We start from the raw sequence: 15,033 nt of genomic DNA, 5'->3' as shown, positions 1-15,033 counted from the left end.
AAAGAAATTGTACTTGACTGATGTGGTGGCATAAGTTGAATTAGTCTTCTTTATAATTTGTGTAGAGAAGTAAGTGTCAGCTTAAAGAATTAAAACTAACGATGCTTAACTATAAATCCTTCTATTTTCACAAGTACTTCGCTGGCACAGTGGTTAGTGTATTGTATTGAGAAGGCTTGAGCCCTCGAGTTTGAATTCATGTCGTACGACTTTATTTTATTCATAAAATCACAGAGATACCACCTTCATTCTCTTCCCCCCCCCCCCAATCCTTCCTAACTGCTCTAGACAAGTGATAGGATCATATCGCGTCGAGAAAGCTAAAAGCATGAAATTGCACTAAAAATAACAATTGTTAAAAATATTTCTAATCGCACAGATTTATTATTGTTAGTCTTGATCTATTACAAATTTAATTACATGGCTGAACTGAACAAAATAAAAAGGAAAAAAAGAATTGATATGATTACACTTCGTATAAGATATTTTTTCCTCTTTATTTTGTTTATTATTGTATTGTTTCAATGTGTTTTGGTAATTGTGACTAAAATTACCTTAGTAAACTCAGCCACGCTCCTCGAATATTTGTTTCCTTGATGCAAACTGAAAAACTGACTTCGTTATCTGAAGTCTCATAAATTTCCAGAATCAAACATTAAAGCTTAGTCACTTAACTAAAGACATTTTTTTTCTTTAACGGACATTTTTTTTCTTTAACGGACATTTTTTTTCTTGAGGCTTTCAATAAGAGATTGACCCTTTACAAACCAATTGGATCAATTAGATAATCATTATATGACATCAGTTAGGCCAGGTTCACATCTAACTTTGCCTTTGTCAGCTGGACCATTGGGGCACCGATCTGTAAACCTTCTTCCTCCATTCTTCTCTGTCATTTGCCTTTGATAGAATTTCATTCCGATATTCTTTCTAGAAATATTGAAACCTGCCTTGTTACCTGCTTTGGGGGCCAATTTTTAGTTTGTGTTTCCACCCAAACTGTCTTTGTAACCTTGATTTCTTTTGTAAAAGAAGAGAGGGTGTTTATTTTCCTTGAAATTACTTTAAGACATCTATAACCTCTATTGCCTCTCATTAAGTAAAGAATCAGACTTAGATAGACAGATTTGGTTTAGACTTACCACCTTGTTCTATATTATTATTGTTTTGTTCTATATTATTATTATTATTATATTATTATAGCTTTTATATAGCGCTACTTTCATGCTTATAGCTTTTAGTCCAATCTCATTTGTGGACCAGTGGGGGGGGGGGGAATCTAGGAGTTGGTTTTCCGTGCTGCCTTTAGGCGATCAGTAAACACAACTCTGCCCGAGTCGGGTGTCGAACTTCGAACCCCCTTCTAGGTAGCCAAGCCAAGCTAAGTTCAAGCGCACTTGGCCTCTCGACCACTTCCCACGAGTTTAAAACTGTGTGTTACTCGTATGTAGCCTATAGGCCTACATTGCAATGCTTTAATCAGAAGATGGTAGAGAAACTTATACCACTAATATTGGCTAAGTTCTTTGATTCATTTCCGACTTCAAACAAATATGACGTCACTCTTGGTTTGCGCCGCGAATAAAAGATTGTTAAATTACCCTTAGACATTAAAGGATCGTTGAGAATATTTAGCAAAAAGAGACAAGAAAATGAGTCGTAGGTAAAGCTACCTACAAGTCAAGCAAGACTAAGATACTAGTAGGTCGACTAGTAAAACACTGCACCTCAAGTAAACATTAATGGCCAACCACATGAAATTGTTGATCACTTTTGCTATCTTGGCTCCATCATATCCAACAATGCTCTACTGGATAAAGACATAAACAACAGGATAGTTAAAGCAATGTGCACCATGTCACGGTTGCAGAAAAGAGTCTGGGACAACATGTTGCTGACTAACAGTACTAAAGCCTTAGTCTACCGGACCCGTGTGATGAGCACCTTGCTGTACGGAAGTGAAACATGGTCAACCTACTCATGGCAGGAAAAAAAAGCTAAATGTCTTCCACCTCCGATGCCTAAGGCGGATCTTTAAAATAAGGTGGCAAGATAAAATAACCAATGAGGAAGTGCTACATAGAGCAGGATGCCAGGACATCCGCTCTGTTATCAGCAGCAGACGCCTTGGCTGGCTTGGCCACGTTCGTAGAATGCCAGTAGGTCGACTTCCACAGGACATCCTGTATGGCGATCTAATTGAAGGCAGGAGAGCCGCTGGTCGCCCACTTTTACGGTATACGGATGTATGCAAACACTACATGAAGCTCTTCAAAATCGACACTAGCAGCTAGAAAAAAAAGTGGCACGAGATAGATCCACATGGAGAGAGAGCATAAAGGAAGGGTCTCGGATTGCATATATCGCCCCTCCCACCTGGTACAACCCTTTTTCATTTTATATTCACTAGTAATAAAATTTGAGATTAAAGTGTGTTGCCATGCAGCACGAGCTTAGGTTAAAGAGAATTTTTTTTTAAAAATACAAAGTGACCGTAAATATAAAATCGTACCAACCACATATAATCAGATTCAATTAAATACGCATTGTGGCATTCAATATTATATATAACATTGTACACAAATATAAAAATGAATAAAATATCTTTGAATTTCGTTTTGAGCTTATTCAAAAACATTACCTCAAAATCAAGAGCTTTGATTAAGACAGCATGGTATGTTGCGTAAGTCAAATTCTCCGAAGTAAGAATGAGAGATACATATTCCGATGAGGAATTTAGTCTTGGGTGTTTTCCACCTGTTACACTCAGTTTGGCTAAATTGGTTCCAATCGGTGAGTCTTCTTTTACAACTATAGGGTTAGGTTCGTGTGGCCATTCAATTTTATTTATTGGTAAAGGGGCTGTAGAGAGAAGAAGGAAAAGAAAATTATGACAGGTATATTCAAAAAAAACATTAACTATTGCATGGGTTGTACTCAGGCAAACGGGCCTTCCCAGCATCTTTACAGTCCTCTGGCAACGACGCTAGCGTTGGTTCGGACATGTTCGCCGGATGGAGGTCAATCGCATCCCGAAAATTATTCTGTACGGGCAACTCGAGTCTGGCTCAAGAAAAACGGGTCGCCCCCACCTCCGTTACGTGGATGTAATAAAACGGGATTTAAAATCAGTAAACATTGATACTGACCAGTGGGAAGACATAGCCTTAGACCGCACTAGTTAGAGAGAAGCTATGGACACCGACAAAAAACATGGGCCTTAGCTCTTGAAGTAAAGTGTGCCATACGAAAAATGGCCAGCTCCTCTACCACCAAAGCGAAAGCCACCTTGACTCGCCAGGGCTCCACAGACACATGAAAAAGTGTTCGATATGAACCACAGTCCTTCTACGACTGAAGGAGGCCAATGACTTAGGCCAATTAGATAACTCCTTTTTTTTTTGTCTCAATTCGAGACCGCTATGATTCAGGTCTTTAACTAGCAGAAGTATCATTGTAGAGAGTCAAAGGTAGGTGTCGCTTGAAAATAAGTGTCAATGTTTGTTTTAATTATATTGTTGTTAATTTACAACTCAACGACAAGGAGAAAAACAATGACAAGGGTTTAACTCTTTCTCTCCTAACTGACGATACCAGCGTTGATTCCACCAGAATGTGGTAAATAATTACGGAGAGAAAGAGTTAATACCATGAATTACACAAACAAATACGACATTGAACTAATTGAACTCATTCACCGATCGTAAACAAACAACATTGAGTTTCTTGCTTCTCTATCTCTTCTAAAGAAATTACGATCTAATTTTAATCACCAATGGTTATCACGTGACAGTTTTTTTTCCGTTGTTTTATCAATATTAAGACGTGACCGTTCAATTTGGTGAATGAGGTCCATTGTACACAGTTTCCTTTTCTTTAGCCATGCCTATGTAGAAATACATCCATAAACAATCCATCAATATTGCGCACTGAACAGTGCACTGGTGCGCACTATTAGCATCACTGCAGGGGTAGATTTATAACACTATCAGAGAACAGCGTGGTTACGTTTCAAGAAACAACAGTAAGATTCCAGGTGAACTAAAAATTGCCAAAGCAGGTGAAAAATAAGCAGGAATCTTTTCGGTCGAAGAGACTGTGTCTTTCCAGTCTACTGTAGAAGCTAATTTTAAACAGATTAAAAGGAAAGACAATTAGCGGCGGCTGTCTGAAAGTTTGAAGTTTTATATGAAGTCTACTTTTTGCATTCATTACTGAAATTAAGTTACACACTGTGTTAATAATATATGTTCGGACTTTTCTTGATCTATTTGAAGTATTGTATGTTTCGTAAAAAGGTATTTCATTTCTTTTGCTAAAGCAGGATCTCCGGTGTACAACAGTAAAGATATTAGCTCCATTACTGAGTCATCAGATCTAATCTTGGGAAGCTATTATAGCACAGTGCAGGACAGGCCACTGTCCTGTTGGCTCATATTTCTCGCGGCTATGGCCAAATTTTGATTCACGGTGCCCCCGCTGCGGGGAAGAAGAGGAAACCGTGCCTCATATTCTGTTTGACTGCCCCAGACTTGCTGATCTCCGTCTCGACAGGTCTGGGAAACCCAAAATTCTCGACCTGTATGGCGACATTTATGCACTACGCAAGACAGCAGGGTTTCTGTCCAGGGCTTTTGCAAGAGAGGATTTGAGCCTCTCAAGCCCTCACTCTAATGGAGTTTGATGATGATGATGATGATCTTGGGAAATACCATGATGTAATAACCACCCAATGACGTTGTAACAGTTTGTTATAGTCTATGTCTGTTTTCCAGCAACACCTTGTACTAGATGCTAAACTTTACTTGAGTCGTATCCTGAAGTGGTTCGTTAATGAGGAAAAGGAAAGTGTGTTTGCCTTTCAGACCGTGCGATCCAGTTGACGTAAATAGACTTTCGTTGCGCATTTTATTTTTATTTTGTGCGTATGGTGCATAGTTTAGAGCGCACATTGGTTGCCTGTGAAAAACGTCACATTTTCTATAACATTTTTGTTAGCAATGGTTTCGGGATGTAATTGTGTCGGGTGTTGGTATCTTCTGTGTTCTGTGCTACTGCCGGGTAGTTCCGGATTGCTGGATTGGCGACCCACGCACGGAACAGTGGCGGTTACATTATAGGAATATGAGACAAGCTCCCCGCAGTTAGCACTGTCCCTGACACTTATAGCTGGTGACGAAGCTCGAGGACGGTGCGCTGTGTACGCGGCACTGCCCGGTCTGGCCCAGTCAATCGATATGGCTGTCTACCGCTGGGTGCCCTCAGACAGGACATGGGATGAAGAATCCCAATGTCCAGGCCTGGTGGTTGGATAAAAGCCTTTCTAACTACCAACGGGATAAACGGCGCCTGTCTGCGCCGATTCCCTACTGGACTTCATCGAAGGTCACTGGCAATGTCTGAAGCCTCCTCCAACCTGCTCCATGAAGGTGTCGCACCAAGTTATACGAGGACGTCCCTGTTTGCGCTTTCCTCGTATTGGCCTCCATGTCATCGCAACTCTTGGTATGCGTAGTTTATTTTGTCGGAGAACATGTTCCGCAAACTCATGCGACGCCGCTCTGTCACAACCTCACAAAGTGTTCGACTCTCAGTTCGGTATAGGATTTCCTTGTTTGAGACCCGATCTGTGTAACGGACTCCCAAAATCCGTCTCAGCCATTTTTTGTTGAGCCACATTTAGTCTTTTCTCAATTTCTCAACTAAAGAATTATTACAGGTAATACAAGTTGTGAGCCGATAATCATAAATGTGCTCAGTCTTGATTATCAGGTCTTTCAGCACTTCAATGTCGCCGCCTCTGTCTTTACATGCCTATGAGTTACACAGACCGTGTCGTTCTCTAATCTTCAGATTGTCTCAAAATCAGTGGCATAGCTATGGTGGGGGAATGGGGGAAGAATTTGAAAATTCCCCCTGGGCCCCCACTTAAGGGGGTCCCTCAAATGAGTGTTCGAAATTGATGGGTTTTTTTTACTTTAAATATTAAATATTACCTCATTATCTCATGTCATGATCTTAATGTCAAAATGCAGTGGCCCCTAAAGAGGTCAAGTCCCCCACGGTTCCCCAAATAATGACAAATTCCCATCTACGCCACTGCTTAAAACCTGTTGCCTTTACAAACTTACTGGAATGCCTTCAAGTCTTTTAGACCCTTCTTGACTAGACAACTAAAACAAGGAACCTACGCTGTTTTTTTTCACCTTTCTGAAACTTCCACTGGCGATTGCTCGTTTCGTTACTCTCTAGACGGATCGACTCAAGTTCCAACCCAATACGTTGTATTCTTTTACACGTGTCCACATCCTGTCTATATTCACTTACTAAAAATGTAATTCCGTCATCAAATAGTGCATGTTGGCGCAAATGATGAAACATGATATTTAATAGTCGTTTTAAAACCTAAAATTTACTGATCCCTTTCTAGGGGTCCTTATTCTTGTCCTCCTTTGTAAGGGTCCGCTTTTTTTTCCCTCCTATGTAGTGGTCCTTATTCTTGTCCTCCTTTGTAAGGGTCCGCTTTTTTCCCTCCTATGTAGTGGTCCTTATTCTTGTCCTCCTTTTTAAGGGTCCTCTTTTTTTCCTCCTTTGTAGGGGTCCTTTTTCTTATCCTCCTTTGTATGGGTCCTTATTCTTGTCCTCCTTTGTAAGGGTCCTCTTTTTTTTTCCTCCTATGTAGTGGTCCTTATTCTTGTCCTCCTTTGTAAGGGTCCGCTTTTTTTTTTCCTCCTTTGTAGGGGTCCTTATTCTTGTCCTCCTTTGTAAGGGTCCTCTTTTTTTTCCTCCTTTATAGTGGTCCTTTTTCTTGTCCCCTTTTAGGGGTCCTCCTTTTCACTCTTTTGTACATGTCGTTTTGTTTGTTAGTTGTACTTTATTTCGAATGCTTATGCTAATTTGAAAATTCTTTTATTCTAGACCAAACCCTCCGCGGGTGGCGCGGGAGCTGAGTGGTTAAGCGCTTGGCTTCCGAAACTGGGGTTCTGGGTTCGAATCTCTGTGAAGACTGGGATTTTGAGTTTTGGGATTTCTAGGACACCCCTGGGTCTACCAAACTCTAATGGGTACTTGACTTAAGTTTGGGGACAGTAAAGGCGGTTGGTCGTTGTGCTGGCCACATGACACCTTGCTTGTCAACCGTTGGCCATAGAAACCGATGACCTTAACATTATCTGCCCTATAGATCGCAAGGTCTGAAAGAGAAGCTTTACTTGACTTTAGAAACCTCCCGCGGCTTGGAATGGCGGAGGGCTAGGGTTCGAACCCGGAACCATCGAGTCTTAGTTTGGAACTACTGTGTGTATCAACCCTCAATGCCCGAACGACTTTGTGTTAATTAGCTCTTTATCTCCGTAATTATTTCTCTATATTCTGACAATTGTTCATTTTCCACATGTGTACATTCTACCCTGTTATGATTAAACTTCAGTAAAATTTGTGTTTTTGTCATCAGAAAACATTAATTTTGTTATAAAATTATAGGAGGATGTATGCTCTTTTTATATAAACAAATTACATTTTATAAAAAACACAAATTAATTTAATTTAATAAAGTCAAATCAACGATGGTATCGTTAATTAGGAGAGAAAGAGTTAATGCGCAAAAGTTATCGGCATTGATATTAGATTGAAAACTGAAAGTATGAAAATAAAACCACGAAGAACTGTGTAAACAAGCTTTCAAAAAATGAATGTATGACTGACCTGGCCGCTACCTTGCATGTTCGCATTTTCAACTAAATATTAAACTGCTCTTGCCTTTGTAAAATTTATATTATAGCACCAATGACATGTAAGAACACAAGGTCTTAACCCTTTGTTTACTGATAACAGTTTTAACTCTTTCACTCCGTAATTATTTACCACATTCTGGTGGAATCAACGCTGGTATCGTCAGTTAGGAGAGAAAGAGTGAAGTAATAATTGGTGAGTAGTAAACATTTACCTTGTGATGTAACTAACTCAAACAATGTTGAGAAGAAGATAATCACCAGAGCACTATTAGTCATTTTGAATAAATCCATGGGTTTTTTTAAATTTTGAATATCCTGAAAAGAGAAAATGTACTAATAACCAATTTATTTTCTAACGGATTTAGTATTAGCATATAAATGTCTGAAAGACACAGAGATAAAGGGACATTCTTCGTCCAATATACTAGGACAAATTTATACAAAAACTCCTTCTTCCCTAGTGCTATTAGGGCATGGAATGGGTTGCCTGAGCTAGCCAGGAAAACCAGTGACTTGGCAGAATTTAAGTCATTGGTTAATATGTATGACTAAATGCATGACGCGTTACGCGTAGGACGTAATCATCTTCTTTTTTTTTTAAGTAACGTCTGTATTATATAAGATAAGATAAGATAAAATGCTTGCAAAGTCGTGTCTTAAAATAAATTTGTCTCAAAATAGACACCGCTAAAAATAAATTGGTGAAAATAAATTGGTGAAAGTCTATAATTTCTCGTTGTTTTTATTTCTTCTTATGCTTCGTTATTGCAAGAAGTCTTTCTCCTTAGCTTGGTACAGTAAGCTCCCCTATTAGCAGTACAGCTAATGTTTTACAAAACCACAAAGACTTAGGCTTCATGTAGACATAAAATTTCGTGAGTGTGTGTGCGTCTCCTGTGATTATGGCTACATCCCCTTGCCGCTTCTGTCAGCTCTAGTCGAATATAAAACTTGTGTTTCTAGTAAGTCTTCAAGTGTTTGAATACATATTATTTAATATCACGTGTTTTTAAATTTAGTGATAGACTGATCATTTGATATTTTAGCTGTATTTGCACTAGACAATCATCACGGCGCTATTTTCATTTGTTCTGGTCTTGTGAGATTATTTTACAAAGCTTATTTGAGCTCACTCTGTTTATCTGTTTGTAAAAGTTGTGTACACGTTATTTCTCCCACACCCATTCTCGGAACAAGTTGAAGCTATAAACAATTTTTATCGTACCAAACGAAACATGAATCAATTTAAAAATTAACCAATTAGTCAATTCATTATTAGTAAGTAATTATTTAGAATGATATCAAAGAAGGGAGATAGCTTTAACATTATTAAGAGATATGGTTGTTAGTGCGAAGTTTTCGTTTCTATAGATTAGCTTTGGTTTTTTTTTTAAGATTTTTTTTTCTTGTTTCCTTGAACTTACAAGAAGTAATAATTTAGATTGATATCAAATAAGGGAAATAGCTTTAACATTATTAAGAGATAGTTGTAAGTGCGGAGTTGTCGTTTCTATAGATAAGCTTTGTTTTTTTAGCGGCCCCCGTAAGGGGAAAAAGCCGCTATTAGGTTTGTGCAAAATGTCCGTCTGTCCGTCTGTCCGTCTGTCCGTCTGTCACACTCAGATCTCGAAAACTAGAAGAGATATGAAAAATATTATTTCATCATTAAATCCGGCTTAAAAAGTTTAGGTGCAACGGCTACTTTTGGTTTTCTAAAAGCAAACCGTTTAATTTATAAAATTAATTATGCAAGCGATTTTTTCATAAAAATACACCAATTCTAAAACAATTACGTAAATGTAAGGGAGGCAATGTTACAATATGCTAACAAAGATGGACAATTTTTGTGTATTTTCAGTATCACTAAGTCAAATATATTTTTAAAATGTACAGAAAATGTTTACAACAAATACAAATAATAGTTAAAGACGTTTTTTCTGGTCAACTAGCTGCTAAAATTAAAAGAAAACATTTCTGTTTGTTTATAAAGGCTAATAATGCACTTTGTATGTAAATATCACGCACATTTTCGATTTTCGTGCAGTAGCGTAACGTCGCAACACGATCAGGTGCTAAACCAATTCCTTAAACTTTTTTTAAAAATCAGATTTTATTTATTTTTTGTTTAGTGCCCCCATCCGAATAAAAGAAGCTTATTTTTGTGCGTTTTGTCTGTTGGTCGGTCTGTCCGTCACGATTAGATTTAAAAAACTAGAACTCTAAAAGCTATTGAAAATCTGATATTGTTTTATAAAACATGAATTATGCCTAATGATTGTTTGAAATCGCATAAGGCTTTTAAAAAAAAGTAATTTACTAGAATTGATTACTGAAAATTACTTTTTAGACATTTAATTTTCTTGTAAAACATAACATAGAAGTTTTGTAATCGATAAAGAAAGTTCCGGATTTTGTTTCTTACAAATCGTCGCCAGAAATTTCCGAATTTATTTAAAAATCTACTAACGCCAAATAATTGTTTGAACTCCCTCTTCTAATTAATAAACAAATAATCTTCTCATTTACGAAATAATGTTTTTACGGATTTTTATGAAAAATATTTTAACTCACTACTCTCTTACAGTACATTTAACTTTCTACCTAAAACATTAAAAAATCTAATTATCGTTAATATTATGTTCCGATTTTTAAGGAAAACAGAATCCAAACACCAAAGTAAGGTATGAAAATCTCTCCACGTGGCTGTAGTACATCTAATTTTTATACGAGACCATCCAAAAAATTTAATTAACGGTATTACATTTATCTGAAATTCTCTTTTTCTTTTACTATTTATACAAACATCCGGAACAATCTATTATATAAACTTTTCAATTGTGTTCATACCTAAAAATTATTGCGATGTTTTGAAACGTAAAATAAAGGTTAATCAATTTTTAATAACTTTTAGTTGTTTGTTTTATATCAAGATAACGGACAGACCGACTGACAGACAAAACGCAAAAACAATGTGGCTTTGATCCTTTTTAAATAATATCTATTAGAACTCAGTGCACCAATGTCTATGAACCCTCGTTAAATATCTCGTGTAAATAAAGACATTTTTTTTTTATGGTACCGGTACTAGCCTATTGTGAGGTAATGGAATTTTTTTTCTTTGACGTCATATGAATGGACTCTTTAAATGTAATGTTAAAAGAACGCACTCGGTGCACCAATGTCTATTAACCCTCGAAAAAATCGCTTGTATTAATGAAAACATATTTTAGTCTAACTAAGCCGTGTGACGTAGTGTTTTTTTTTCCTTTGACGTCACATGGAATAAATTCTTTAAATGAAATGCTAAAAGAACGCACTCGGTGCACCAATGTCTATGAACACTCGAGAAATGGCTCGTGTTGATAAAGGTGATTTTTAGTCTAGCTAGGCCTTGTGACGTAGTGTTTTTTTTTCCTTTGACGTCATATGGAATGAATTCTTTAAATGAAATGCTAAAAGAACGCACTCGGTGCACCAATGTCTATGAACACTCGATAAAAGGCTCCTAATGATGAAGGCGATTTTTATTCTAGCTAGGCCGTGTGACGTAGTGTTTTTTTTTTCCTTTGACGTCATATGGAATGAATTCTTTAAATGAAATGCTTAAAGAACGCACTCGGTGCACCAAAGTCTATGAACACTCGATAAATGGCTCTTATAGATGAAGGCGATTTTTAGTCTAGCTAGGCCGTGTGACGTAGTGTTTTTTTTTTCCCTCTGACGTTATATGGAATTAATTCTTCAAATGAAATGAAAAAAGAACTCGGTATAGTAATGTTTATTAAGCCTCGTTATGTGACTCGCGTTTAAAAAAGGAATGATATCTTGATTTAGATCTAATCTAGATTTTTTAAACTAGATCTAGATTTTTATTACAGTATATCTAGATCTGGATTTATATTCTAATTAAAATTATTTTAGAGTCTAGATCTAGAATTAGTTTAGACTAAAATAGACTAGATTAAGATGTAGAATTTCAATTTCTAAACTTAAAGTGTAAAAAAAAAGTGTAGATTTTCATTTCCAAACGTTTTGATCAATATTGTAATGTTTTATTATACTAAAACTAATCTACTATTTTTTTATTAAATTTAAATTTAAATTTACGGCAAATGAATCTTTGAAACATTATTACTTTTGACCATCGGATGGCTGCCTGGTCGTGCGGTTTGCGCGCTGGACTGTCGTTCAGATTTATGGATGGCCCAGGGTTCAAACCCTTCCCGCTCCCATCCCCCGTCGTCCTGCGGGAGGTTTGGACTAGGAAGTAATTATCTTCAACTCTGAAGGAACATCCGAAACGTGTAAAACATTTTACATCAAAATTAAATCACCTCTTGAATATTATTTGCGAATATGCAGATCCGACAGGGATCCGACTTCGACGGGGGCCGCCTCTGAGTTTGTGTAACACAAACTCTCTTTGTAATCTTGTTTTAAATGTTTTTTTTTTCTTGTTACCTTGAGCTTACAAGAAGACTCATTTCAATAGAATGTCACAAAAAAGATATAAAAACATTTATAAGTCTGCATGTGTAAGAACTCATTTGAATGAATACATATCTAGTGATGGGCAACAGTTAACAACTTGGTCAGCTAGACATACACATGTAGGCCTAGTGTACTGTATATGTGTAGTCGATGATACTACAAGACTATATAGAAAATACGAAAAACAAGCATATATGTAACCCTGCCGTCTTGGTCCGGCAGGGTTACATATATGCATGTTTTTCGTATTTTCTATACAGCCGTTTGCCCCTGCAGCAGTAAATCTTTGGGTTTTTTTTAGTCTTTGTACTACAAGACTACTCTGCATAACGTGTTATGTAATAGTGTTTGCTTAATGTGGAGTGGTCAGACATGAAAATAACACACTGGCGTGGCTAGTCAAGCATGTACTTAAGATCTATCTTTACACTAAAATAGTTACACACCCTCCCTGCCCAGAAAGTAAATAGACCGTGTGTCCGACTGATTTTAACAACCTGGCCAGATAGACGTACACGTTTAGGCCCATATAGTGTACTGAGTGTGCAGTCCTAATGACAAGATAACCCTGTTTTTTTTTCCCCTTGCGCGTTTAATTAACGGTTATGCAATAGTGTTAGTTGTATTTTTAGTGGTCAGACAAGAAAATCGCACATCGGCATGGTTAGTCAAGCATGTAAATAGCACATATAGTTAAACAGGTCTAATGTTTCTTAAAACTTCAACGATTTCGTTTCTATCTTCTTATCTTATATAATACAGACGTTACTTCAAAAAAAGAAGATGATTACGTCCTGATTACGTCTATTTCTTTGGTTACTAGATCAAGATGTGAAATTCCAAATCAATCTTATGTAATGAGATTTTAAACTTTACCGGTAAAAGTAAGTAGGTTACCATTCTTTTCTAAAGGTTTTAATTCAAGGCAAAAATACAAGCACACATCTTTATTTAGACATTTTATTGTGCATTAACGTTTATGTAAGAAACATATTCCTTAATACTGATTTTATTATGGACAAATATTTCTACAATGTTAAAAGAATAAGATCGAACCGTAAGCATACAGTCGGATGATTATATCTATATAGGTCTATTTCACCCCCCCCCCCCCCCCAAAAAAAAAAAAGTTATGAAAGGTTTAATTAATTTTCTTTAGTTTAGTTTAACTATGTTACGTTGGAGAAAGTAAAGGCGGTTGATGGTCATGATCGCCACATGACACCCTGATCTTTAACCGTTATCCAAAGAAACAGATGACCTTTTCAGCTGCCCTATAGATCGCAAGATCTGAAAGGGTCCACTTTCTAGTTTATAAATCGCTTTATAAAATGTGTTGTTTTCTTGTTATTGTTTTGCGAACAAATGTAGTCCCTAATTAAAAAGAATAAAAACGCCTATTCTACTTACTTCTTAATTTAATTCAACTCTCAAACCATGGCATTCCACTTGTTACAGAAACAACACAAAACACAACTCAACACACGACATCATTGCCCTCAATGCAAGTAGTTTATAACTTAGCCCCAACGAGTTGAGTGTGTTACTTTTTTTTTATCTCACCTAATTGACCAATGACAAAACACTACTGTAATCAGTAGTCGGGAGATTACAGACAATCCTGTCAATGTTCTAACGCCGAATATAGTGACAGGTGGATTTAATGTCACCTTATTTTAGTCTAGTTTTAAAATAACTGAGATAAACCTTTTAAACAAAATTGTTTTCGTAGAATTGAGCTATCTATTGGTAATGCAGGCGTACTGCTGCTAGTTAGATGTCTTTTATTAAAGTAGATTTTTTACTTGCTAAATATTATAAACTACAGACGTTCCTTCAAAAGATAAGATAATTACGTCCTACACGTATCCCTGTGTTCATCTAGTCGTGCATGTGAATAAGAGACATAAACTCATTGTTATTCCTGCATATTCAGCTAATTCCAGCTCACATCCACATTACAAGAAAAAGTACGCCTATTGTTATAAACCTGGTGGTGGCACAGATGGGGGTAGTGGTGTGAGTGTAGTCAGCCGACGCAAATCGCCCCAGGCCAGCGCTAGACGAGCGGTCAACCGTGACGAGTTACGCCGGTCAGCCGAGACGAGTGTCAACACGGCGGTTCGGGAAGGATCGACGGCGGTCTGAGAAGGATCGACGTCGTCAACAGAGCTCAGGAGCGTCACGAGAGTTGTAGTCATCTGACCACATAGAAACGTCGAGCGGCGTTCTGTCCGGTTCAAGAAGGCCAGTAGGGACCCTATATAAGAGAGGAGGTGTCGCAGTCAAGACGGTCGAGAAAAGGGGCTCAATACAGCAAGGTTCAGAAAGGAGGTTCACGGCAGGGGTTCAGAGCCCGGTTCACTACAGTCCGGTCGACTAGAGCACAGTTCAGCGGTGTGGGTCTGTACGGAGCATTACGACGGTTCAGTGCGGAGTACTGTCAAGTACAGTTGAGACGGCTGGCGTCTTGATCTTGGTCTGCGATCGAGTCCGACACAACGAGCCTAGTGTGTGAAGTCAGTCCTGAACTGTTGAACCCAGTGCAAGCCCGGAACGAGACGGAGAGGCCAGTGCAAGAGTTGATACTGCGGAACGGTGTTATCGGAGAGATATTTGTACAGTGTACGTGTTGCCAATTGTACAGTATTGGCTGTTATTTATTCAACTATTAAAGTGTTACGTTACTTTGGAGCCCTGAGTTGTCAAGTTCTTTAAGTTGGTGGTGTATGGTGCAGTTTGCAGAGAGCCTGGATAGTGAGATTCGTAAAAGCTATCTAAAAAGCTAAAACTATAAGCTATCTGGACA

The 15,033-nt window shown here is 37.6% G+C and overlaps 1 protein-coding gene across 1 annotated transcript in view; it reads right to left on the bottom strand.

Annotated features, from left to right (window-relative positions):
* The window catches only part of LOC106063896 (cadherin-23-like), a 108,960-nt gene extending 95,141 nt beyond the window's left edge, over nt 1-13,819 (bottom strand). The window contains exons 1-3 of the mRNA XM_056022159.1: nt 13,635-13,819; nt 7,946-8,048; nt 2,642-2,862 (exon numbers count right to left, since the gene is read on the bottom strand). Coding sequence (XP_055878134.1) covers nt 2,642-2,862; nt 7,946-8,024 — 300 coding nt within the window. The 5' untranslated portion in view covers nt 8,025-8,048; nt 13,635-13,819. The remainder of the gene's footprint in view (nt 1-2,641; nt 2,863-7,945; nt 8,049-13,634) is intronic.
* Nucleotides 13,820-15,033: the final 1,214 nt, after the last annotated feature.

This window comes from Biomphalaria glabrata, chromosome 2, assembly GCF_947242115.1.
Source record: "Biomphalaria glabrata chromosome 2, xgBioGlab47.1, whole genome shotgun sequence".
Taxonomy (NCBI): Eukaryota; Metazoa; Mollusca; class Gastropoda; family Planorbidae; genus Biomphalaria; species Biomphalaria glabrata.
The sequence above is the reverse complement of the archived record's forward strand: the minus strand, read 5'-3'. Positions and strand labels throughout refer to the sequence as shown.